The sequence below is a fragment of the Salvelinus fontinalis genome, unplaced genomic scaffold, assembly GCF_029448725.1.
Source record: "Salvelinus fontinalis isolate EN_2023a unplaced genomic scaffold, ASM2944872v1 scaffold_0516, whole genome shotgun sequence".
NCBI lineage: Eukaryota > Metazoa > Chordata > Actinopteri > Salmoniformes > Salmonidae > Salvelinus > Salvelinus fontinalis.
In genome coordinates, this window is record NW_026600725.1 from 82,501 (window position 1) to 95,000 (window position 12,500).

The 12,500-nt window shown below is 47.0% G+C and overlaps 1 protein-coding gene across 1 annotated transcript in view; it reads right to left on the minus strand.

Moving 5' to 3' along the window:
* Positions 1 to 12,500, minus strand: part of LOC129846383 (transmembrane anterior posterior transformation protein 1 homolog) — an 82,809-nt gene that overhangs the window by 48,781 nt on the left and 21,528 nt on the right. The window contains exons 6-7 of the mRNA XM_055914315.1: positions 3,786 to 3,883; positions 2,699 to 2,768 (exon numbers count right to left, since the gene is read on the minus strand). Of these exons, the coding sequence (XP_055770290.1) occupies positions 2,699 to 2,768; positions 3,786 to 3,883 (168 nt within the window). The remainder of the gene's footprint in view (positions 1 to 2,698; positions 2,769 to 3,785; positions 3,884 to 12,500) is intronic.

A 12,500-nucleotide genomic window follows, 5' to 3' on the forward strand; every position in this document is an offset into this window, starting at 1 on the left:
GTCAGAGAGAGGCGCTAAGGGGTCGGAGAGGGGGGCTAAGGGGTCAGAGAGGAGCGCTAAGGGGTCAGAGAGGAGCGCTAAGGGGTCAGAGAGAGGCGCTAAGGGGTCAGAGAGGAGCGCTAAGGGTTCAGAGAGAGGCCAGGGGTCAGAGAGGGGCGCTAAGGGGTCAGAGAGAGGCGCTAAGTGGTCAGAGAGGGGCGCAAAGGGGTCAGAGAGAGGCGCTAAGTGGTCAGAGAGGAGCGCTAAGGGTTCAGAGAGAGGCCAGGGGTCAGAGAGGGGCGCTAAGGGGTCAGAGAGAGGCGCTAAGTGGTCAGAGAGGAGCGCTAAGGGGTCAGAGAGAGGCGCTAAGGGGTCAGAGAGGAGCGCTAAGGGGTCAGAGAGGGGCGCTAAGGGGTCAGAGAGGGGCGCTAAGGGGTCAGAGAGAGGCCCTAAGGGGTCAGAGAGAGGCGCTAAGGGGTCAGAGAGGGGCGCTAAGGGGTCAGAGAGGGGCGCTAAGGGGTCAGAGAGGGGCGCTAAGGGGTCAGAGAGGGGCGCTAAGGGGTCAGAGAGGGGCGCTAAGGGGTCAGAGAGGGGCGCTAAGGGGTCAGAGAGGGGCGCTAAGGGGTCAGAGAGGGGCGCTAAGGGGTCAGAGAGGGGCGCTAAGGGGTCAGAGAGGGGCCCTAAGGGGTCAGAGAGAGGCGCTAAGGGGTCACAGAGAGGCGCTAAGGGGTCAGAGAGAGGTCAGGGGTCAGAGAGAGGCGCTAAGGGGTCAGAGAGGGGCGCTAAGGGGTCAGAGAGAGGCGCTAAGGGGTCAGAGAGAGGCGCTAAGGGGTCAGAGAGGAGCTAAGGGGTCAGAGAGGGGCGCTAAGGGGTCAGAGAGGGGCGCTAAGGGGTCAGAGAGGGGCGCTAAGGGGTCAGAGAGAGGCCCTAAGGGGTCAGAGAGAGGCGCTAAGGGGTCAGAGAGAGGCGCTAAGGGGTCAGAGAGGGGCGCTAAGGGGTCAGAGAGGGGCGCTAAGGGGTCAGAGAGAGGCGCTAAGGGGTCAGAGAGAGGCGCTAAGGGGTCAGAGAGAGGCGCTAAGGGGTCAGAGAGAGGCGCTAAGGGGTCAGAGAGAGGCGCTAAGGGGTCAGAGAGAGGCGCTAAGGGGTCAGAGAGGGGCGCTAAGGGGTCAGAGAGAGGAGCTAAGGGGTCAGAGAGGGGCGCTAAGGGTTCAGAGAGAGGCGCTAAGGGGTCAGAGAGAGGCGCTAAGGGGTCAGAGAGAGGCGCCAAGGGGATCAGAGAGGGGCGCTAAGGGGTCAGAGAGGGGCGCTAAGGGGTCAGAGAGAGGCGCTAAGGGGTCAGAGAGGAGCGCTAAGGGGTCAGAGAGGGGCGCTAAGGGGTCAGAGAGGGGCGCTAAGGGGTCAGAGAGAGGCGCTAAGTGGTCAGAGAGGAGCGCTAAGGGGTCAGAGAGGGGCCCTAAGGGGTCAGAGAGAGGCGCTAAGGGGTCACAGAGAGGCGCTAAAGGGTCAGAGAGAGGTCAGGGGTCAGAGAGAGGCGCTAAGGGGTCAGAGAGGGGCGCTAAGTGGTCAGAGAGAGGCGCTAAGTGGTCAGAGAGGAGCGCTAAGGGGTCAGAGAGGGGCGCTAAGGGGTCAGAGAGGAGCGCTAAGGGGTCAGAGAGAGGCGCTAAGGGGTCAGAGAGGGGCGCTAAGGGGTCAGAGAGGGGCGCTAAGGGTTCAGAGAGGGGCGCTAAGGGGTCAGAGAGGGGCGCTAAGTGGTCAGAGAGGAGCGCCAAGGGGTCAGAGAGGAGCGCCAAGGGGTCAGAGAGGAGCGCCAAGGGGTCAGAGAGGAGCGCTAAGGGGTCAGAGAGAGGCGCTAAGGGGTCAGAGAGAGGCGCTAAGGGGTCAGAGAGAGGCGCTAAGGGGTCAGAGAGAGGCGCTAAGGGGTCAGAGAGAGGTCAGGGTTCAGAGAGAGGCGCTAAGGGGTCAGAGAGAGGCGCTAAGGGGTCAGAGAGAGGCGCTAAGGGGTCAGAGAGAGGCGCTAAGGGGTCAGAGAGGGGCGCTAAGGGGTCAGAGAGAGGCGCTAAGGGGTCAGAGAGAGGTCAGGGTTCAGAGAGAGGCGCTAAGGGGTCAGAGAGAGGTCAGGGTTCAGAGAGAGGCGCTAAGGGGTCAGAGAGAGGTCAGGGTTCAGAGAGAGGCGCTAAGGGGTCAGAGAGGGGCGCTAAGGGGTCAGAGAGAGGTCAGGGTTCAGAGAGAGGCGCTAAGGGGTCAGAGAGAGGCGCTAAGGGGTCAGAGAGGCGCCAAGGGGTCAGAGAGGCGCCAAGGGGTCAGAGAGAGGCGCTAAGGGGTCAGAGAGAGGTCAGGGTTCAGAGAGAGGCGCCAAGGGGTCAAAGAGAGGCGCCAAGGGGTCAGAGAGGGGCGCTAAGTGGTCAGAGAGAGGCGCCAAGGGGTCAGAGAGAGGCGCCAAGGGGTCAGAGAGGCGCCAAGGGGTCAGAGAGAGGCGCTAAGGGGTCAGAGAGGCGCCAAGGGGTCAGAGAGAGGCGCTAAGGGGTCAGATGTCAGGGGTCAGAGAGAGGCGCTAAGGGGTCAGAGAGGCGCCAAGGGGTCAGAGAGAGGCGCTAAGGGGTCAGAGAGGCGCTAAGGGGTCAGATGTCAGGGGTCAGAGCGAGGCGCTAAGGGGTCAGAGAGGTCAGGGGTCAGAGAGGTCAGAGGTCAGGGGTCAGAGGTCAGGGGTAGTCGTACTCACCACTGTTAGACATCTGAAAGAGGTTGTTCTTCTCAAACTTCTTAAAAACACTTCCTTTGATCTCCACGAACTACAGAGGAACACAACAGTCACTGCTCTGGGTCTCAGTGTGTGGGTGTCAGTGTGTGTGTGTGTGTGTCAGTGTGTGTGTGTCAGTGTGTGTGTGTGTCAGTGTGTGTGTGTCAGTGTGTGTGTGTCAGTGTGTGTGTGTGTGTGTCAGTGTGTGTGTGTGTGTGTCAGTGTGTGTGTGTCAGTGTGTGTGTGTGTGTGTCAGTGTGTGTGTCTCAGTGTGTGTGTGTGTGTGTGTGTGTGTGTGTGTGTGTGTGTGTGTGTGTGTGTGTGTGTGTGTGTGTGTGTGTGTGTGTGTGTGTGTCAGTGTGTGTGTCTCAGTGTGTGTGTGTGTGTGTCTCAGTGTGTGTGTGTGTCTCAGTGTGTGTGTGTGTGTGTCTCAGTGTGTGTGTGTGTGTGTGTCTCAGTGTGTGTGTGTGTGTGTCTCAGTGTGTGTGTGTGTGTGTGTGTGTGTGTGTCTCAGTGTGTGTGTGTGTGTGTGTGTGTCAGTGTGTGTGTGTGTGTGTGTGTCAGTGTGTGTGTGTGTGTGTGTGTCAGTGTGTGTGTGTGTGTGTGTGTCAGTGTGTGTGTGTGTGTGTGTGTCTCAGTGTGTGTGTGTGTGTGTGTCTCAGTGTGTGTGTCTCAGTGTGTGTGTGTGTCTCAGTGTGTGTGTGTGTGTGTGTGTGTGTCTCAGTGTGTGTGTGTGTGTGTGTGTGTGTGTGTGTCAGTGTGTGTGTCTCAGTGTGTGTGTGTGTGTGTGTCTCAGTGTGTGTGTGTGTGTGTGTCTCAGTGTGTGTGTGTGTCTCAGTGTGTGTGTGTGTGTGTGTGTGTGTGTCTCAGTGTGTGTGTGTGTGTGTGTGTGTGTGTGTGTGTGTGTGTGTGTCAGTGTGTGTGTGTCTCAGTGTGTGTGTGTGTGTGTGTGTCTCAGTGTGTGTGTCTCAGTGTGTGTGTGTGTCTCAGTGTGTGTGTGTGTGTGTGTGTCTCAGTGTGTGTGTGTGTGTGTGTGTGTGTGTGTGTGTGTGTGTGTGTGTGGACTCACATTGTTAGACATCATGATGGTGAGCAGAGACTTGTTGTGGGAGTTGAAGGCAACGTTCAGAGTAGTGGCCTGGACCATGATGAGGATAGCATGGAGAACTGGTCCACACTCAGGAAAACACACTGATACAACCTGATACACACTGATACAACCTGATACACACTGATACAACCTGATACACACTGATACAACCTGATACACACTGATACAACCTGATACAACCTGATACACACTCAGGAAAACACACTGATACACACTGATACAACCTGATACACACTGATACAACCTGATACACACTGATACAACCTGATACAACCTGATACACACTGATACAACCTGATACACACTGATACAACCTGATACAACCTGATACACACTGATACACACTGATACAACCTGATACACACTGATACAACCTGATACACACTGATACAACCTGATACACACTGATACAACCTGATACACACTGATACACACTGATACAACCTGATACACACTCAGGAAAACACACTGATACAACCTGATACACACTGATACAACCTGATACAACCTGATACACACTGATACAACCTGATACACACTCAGGAAAACACACTGATACAACCTGATACACACTGATACAACCTGATACAACCTGATACAACCTGATACACACTGATACAACCTGATACACACTCAGGAAAACACACTGATACACACTGATACACACTGATACAACCTGATACACACTGATACAACCTGATACACACTGATACACACTGATACAACCTGATACACACTCAGGAAAACACACTGATACAACCTGATACACACTGATACAACCTGATACACACTGATACAACCTGATACACACTGATACAACCTGATACACACTGATACAACCTGATACACACTGATACAACCTGATACAACCTGATACACACTGATACAACCTGATACACACTGATACAACCTGATACACACTGATACAACCTGATACACACTCAGGAAAACACACTGACACAACCTGATACACACTGACACAACCTGATACACACTGACACAACCTGATACACACTGACACAACCTGATACACACTGATACAACCTGATACAACCTGATACAACCTGATACACACTGATACAACCTGATACACACTCAGGAAAATACACTGATACAACCTGATACACACTGATACAACCTGATACACACTAATACAACCTGATACACACTGATACACACTGATACAACCTGATACACACTGATACAACCTGATACACACTAATACAACCTGATACACACTGATACACACTGATACAACCTGATACACACTGATACAACCTGATACACACTAATACAACCTGATACACACTGATACACACTGATACAACCTGATACACACTGATACAACCTGATACAACCTGATACAACCTGGTACACACTGATACAACCTGATACACACTAATACAACCTGATACACACTGATACACACTGATACAACCTGATACACACTGATACAACCTGATACACACTGATACAACCTGATACACACTGATACAACCTGATACACACTCAAGAAAACACACTGACACAACCTGATACACACTGATACAACCTGGTACACACTGACACAACCTGATACACACTGATACAACCTGATACACACTGATACAACCTGGTACACACTGACACAACCTGATACACACTGATACAACCTGATACACACTGATACAACCTGATACACACTGACACAACCTGATACACACTGATACAACCTGATACACACTGATACAACCTGGTACACACTGATACAACCTGATACACACTGATACAACCTGATACACACTGATACAACCTGGTACACACTGACACAACCTGATACACACTGATACAACCTGATACACACTGATACAACCTGATACACACTGATACAACCTGATACACACTGACACAACCTGATACACACTGATACAACCTGATACACACTGATACAACCTGGTACACACTGACACAACCTGATACACACTGATACAACCTGATACACACTGATACAACCTGATACACACTCAAGAAAACACACTGACACAACCTGATACACACTGATACAACCTGGTACACACTGACACAACCTGATACACACTGACACAACCTGATACACACTGATACAACCTGATACACACTGATACACACTGATACAACCTGATACAACCTGATACACACTGACACAACCTGATACAACCTGATACACACTGACACAACCTGATACACACTGATACAACCTGATACACACTGACACAACCTGATACAACCTGATACACACTGACACAACCTGATACAACCTGATACACACTGATACAACCTGATACACACTCAGGAAAACACACTAACACAACCTGATACACACTCAGGAAAACACACTGATACAACCTGATACACACTGACACAACCTGATACACACTGACACAACCTGATACACACTGACACAACCTGATACACACTAACACAACGTGATACACACTGACACAACCTGATACACACTAACACAACCTGATACACACTGACACAACCTGATACACACTCAGGAAAACACACTAACACAACCTGATACACACTCAGGAAAACACACTGATACAACCTGATACACACTGACACAACCTGATACACACTGACACAACCTGATACACACTAACACAACCTGATACACACTGACACAACCTGATACACACTAACACAACCTGATACACACTGACACAACCTGATACACACTCAGGAAAACACACTAACACAACCTGATACACACTCAGGAAAACACACTGATACAACCTGGTACACACTGACACAACCTGATACACACTGATACAACCTGATACACACTGACACAACCTGACACAACCTGATACACACTCAGGAAAACACACTGATACAACCTGATACACACTGATACAACCTGATACACACTGATACAACCTGATACACACTGATACAACCTGATACACACTGATACAACCTGATACACATTCAGGAAAACACACTGACACAACCTGATACACACTGATACACACTGATACACACTGATACACACTGATACAACCTGATACACACTGATACACACTGATACACACTGATATACACTGATATACACTGATACACACTGATACACACTGATACACACTGATACACACTGATACACACTGATACACACTGATACACACTGACACAACCTGATACACACTCAGGAAAACACACTGATACAACCTGATACACACTGATACAACCTGATACACACTGACACAACCTGGTACACACTGATACAACCTGATACACACTCAGGAAAACACACTGATACAACCTGATACACACTGATACAACCTGATACACACTGATACAACCTGATACAACCTGATACAACCTGATACAACCTGATACACACTCAGGAAAACACACTGATACAACCTGATACACACTGATACAACCTGATACACACTAACACAACCTGATACACACTCAGGAAAACACACTGATACAACCTGATACACACTGATACAACCTGATACACACTGACACAACCTGATACAACCTGATACAACCTGATACACACTGACACAACCTGATACACACTGATACACACTGATACAACCTGATACAACCTGATACACACTGATACAACCTGATACAAACTGATACAACCTGACACACACTCAGGAAAACAACCTGATACAACCTGATACACACTAACACAACCTGGTACACACTGATACAACCTGATACAACCTGATACAACCTGATACACACTGATACAACCTGATACACACTGATACACACTGATACAACCTGATACACACTGATACACACTAACACAACCTGATACACACTGATACAACCTGATACAACCTGATACAACCTGATACACACTGATACAACCTGATACAACCTGATACACACTGATACAACCTGATACACACTGATACACACTGATACAACCTGATACACACTGATACAACCTGATACAACCTGATACACACTGATACAACCTGATACACACTGATACACACTGATACAACCTGGTACACACTGATACAACCTGATACAACCTGATACAACCTGATACACACTCAGGAAAACACACTGATACAACCTGATACAACCTGATACAACCTGATACACACTGATACAACCTGATACACACTGATACACACTGACACAACCTGATACACACTGATACAACCTGATACACACTGACACAACCTGATACACACTCAGGAAAACACACTGATACAACCTGATACACACTGACACAACCTGATACACACTCAGGAACACACACTAACACAACCTGATACACACTGATACAACCTGATACAACCTGATACACACTGACACAACCTGATACACACTGACACAACCTGATACACACTGACACAACGTGATACACACTGACACAACCTGATACACACTAACACAACCTGATACACACTGACACAACCTGATACACACTCAGGAAAACACACTAACACAACCTGATACACACTCAGGAAAACACACTGATACAACCTGATACACACTGACACAACCTGATACACACTGACACAACCTGATACACACTAACACAACCTGATACACACTGACACAACCTGATACACACTAACACAACCTGATACACACTGACACAACCTGATACACACTCAGGAAAACACACTAACACAACCTGATACACACTCAGGAAAACACACTGATACAACCTGGTACACACTGACACAACCTGATACACACTGATACAACCTGATACACACTGACACAACCTGACACAACCTGATACACACTCAGGAAAACACACTGATACAACCTGATACACACTGATACAACCTGATACACACTGATACAACCTGATACACACTGATACAACCTGATACACACTGATACAACCTGATACACATTCAGGAAAACACACTGACACAACCTGATACACACTGATACACACTGATACACACTGATACACACTGATACAACCTGATACACACTGATACACACTGATACACACTGATACACACTGATACACACTGATACACACTGATACACACTGATACACACTGATACACACTGACACAACCTGATACACACTCAGGAAAACACACTGATACAACCTGATACACACTGATACAACCTGATACACACTGACACAACCTGGTACACACTGATACAACCTGATACACACTCAGGAAAACACACTGATACAACCTGATACACACTGATACAACCTGATACACACTGATACAACCTGATACAACCTGATACAACCTGATACAACCTGATACACACTCAGGAAAACACACTGATACAACCTGATACACACTGATACAACCTGATACACACTAACACAACCTGATACACACTCAGGAAAACACACTGATACAACCTGATACACACTGATACAACCTGATACACACTGACACAACCTGATACAACCTGATACAACCTGATACACACTGACACAACCTGATACACACTGATACACACTGATACAACCTGATACAACCTGATACACACTGATACAACCTGATACAAACTGATACAACCTGACACACACTCAGGAAAACAACCTGATACAACCTGATACACACTAACACAACCTGGTACACACTGATACAACCTGATACAACCTGATACAACCTGATACACACTGATACACACTGATACAACCTGATACACACTAACACAACCTGATACACACTGATACAACCTGATACAACCTGATACAACCTGATACACACTGATACAACCTGATACAACCTGATACACACTGATACAACCTGATACACACTGATACAACCTGATACACACTGATACAACCTGATACAACCTGATACAACCTGATACACACTGATACAACCTGATACACACTGATACACACTGATACAACCTGGTACACACTGATACAACCTGATACAACCTGATACAACCTGATACACACTCAGGAAAACACACTGATACAACCTGATACAACCTGATACACACTGATACAACCTGATACACACTGATACACACTGACACAACCTGATACACACTGATACAACCTGATACACACTGACACAACCTGATACACACTCAGGAAAACACACTGATACAACCTGATACACACTGACACAACCTGATACACACTCAGGAACACACACTAACACAACCTGATACACACTGATACAACCTGATACAACCTGATACACACTGACACAACCTGATACACACTCAGGAAAACACACTGATACAACCTGATACACACTGACACAACCTGATACACACTGACACAACCTGATACACACTGACACAACCTGATACACACTAACACAACCTGATACACACTGACACAACCTGATACACACTAACACAACCTGATACACACTGACACAACCTGATACACACTCAGGAAAACACACTAACACAACCTGATACACACTGATACAACCTGATACACACTGACACAACCTGATACACACTCAGGAAAACACACTGATACAACCTGGTACACACTGATACAACCTGATACACACTGATACAACCTGATACACACTCAGGAAAACACACTGATACAACCTGATACACACTGATACAACCTGATACACACTAATACAACCTGATACACACTGATACACACTGATACAACCTGATACACACTGATACAACCTGATACAACCTGATACACACTGATACACACTGATACACACTGATACACACTGATACACACTGATACACACTGATACACACTGATACACACTGATACAACCTGATACACACTGACACAACCTGAAAACACACTGATACAACCTGATACACACTGACACAACCTGATACACACTGACACAACCTGATACACACTGATACAACCTGATACACACTGATACAACCTGATACACACTGACACAACCTGATACACACTAACACAACCTGATACACACTCAGGAAAACACACTGATACAACCTGATACACACTCAGGAAAACACACTGACACAACCTGATACACACTCCTATACCGTCTCTTTAGGTTCAGTAGGTAAGGATACAGACAGGAAGTGAGGTACAACTCCTATACCGTCTCTTTAGGTTCAGTAAGTAAGATAACAGACAGGAAGTGAGGTACAACTCCTATACCGTCTCTTTAGGTTCAGTAAGTAAGATAACAGACAGGAAGTGAGGTACAACTCCTATACCATCTCTTTAGGTTCAGTAAGTAAGGATACAGACATATAGAACAGCCATGAGGAAGTGAGGAACAACTCCTATGTGAGCTCTCTTCTTCTCTTTAGGTTCAGTAGGTAAGGATACAGACAGGAAGTGAGGTACAACTCCTATACCGTCTCTTTAGGTTTAGTAAGTAAGGATACAGACAGGAAGTGAGCTACAACTCCTATACCGTCTACCTTTCGGTTCAGTAAGTAAGGATACAGACAGGAAGTGAGGTACAACTCCTATACCGTCTCTTTAGGTTCAGTAAGTAAGGATACAGACAGGAAGTGAGGTACAACTCCAACACCGTTTCTCTTTAGGTTCAGTAAGTAAGGATACAGACAGGAAGTGAGGTACAACTCCTATACCGTCTCTTTAGGTTCAGTAAGTAAGGATACAGACAGGAAGTGAGCTACAAATCCTATACCGTCTCCCTTTCGGTTCAGTAAGTAAGGATACAGACAGGAAGTGAGCTACAACTCCTATACCGTCTCTCTTTAGGTTCAGTAGGTAAGGATACAGACAGGAAGTGAGCTACAACTCCTATACCGTCTCTTTAGGTTCAGTAAGTAAGGATACAGACAGGAAGTGAGGTACAACTCCTATACCGTCTCTCTTTAGGGTCATTAAGTAAGGATACAGACAGGAAGTGAGGTACAACTCCTATACCGTCTCTTTCGGTTCAGTAAGTAAGGATACAGACAGGAAGTGAGGTACAACTCCTATACCGTCTCTCTTTAGGTTCAGTAAGTAAGGATACAGACAGGAAGTGAGGTACAACTCCTATACCGTCTCTTTAGGTTCAGTAAGTAAGGATACAGACAGGAAGTGAGCTACAACTCCTATACCGTCTCCCTTTCGGTTCAGTAAGTAAGGATACAGACAGGAAGTGAGGTACAACTCCTATACCGTCTCTTTCGGTTCAGTAAGTAAGGATGCAGACAGGAAGTGAGCTACAACTCCTATACCGTCTCTCTTTAGGTTCAGTAAGTAAGGATACAAACAGGAAGTGAGCTACAACTCCTATACCGTCTCTTTCGGTTCAGTAGGTAAGGATACAGACAGGAAGTGAGATACAACTCCTATACCGTCTCTTTAGGTTCAGTAGGTAAGGATACAAACAGGAAGTGAGGAACAACTCCTATACCGTCTCTCTTTAGGTTCAGTAAGTAAGGATACAAACAGGAAGTGAGCTACAACTCCTATACCGTCTCTTTAGGTTCAGTAAGTAAGGATACAGACAGGAAGTGAGCTACAACTCCTATACCGTCTCTTTAGGTTCAGTAGGTAAGGATACAGACATATAGAACAGCCATGAGGAAGTGAGGTACAACTCCTATACCGTCTCTTTAGGTTTAGTAAGTAAGGATACAGACAGGAAGTGAGGTACAACTCCTATACAGTCTCTTTAGGTTCAGTAGGTAAGGATACAGACAGGAAGTGAGGTACAACTCCTATACCGTCTCTTTAGGTTTAGTAAGTAAGGATACAGACATATAGAACAGCCATGAGGAAGTGAG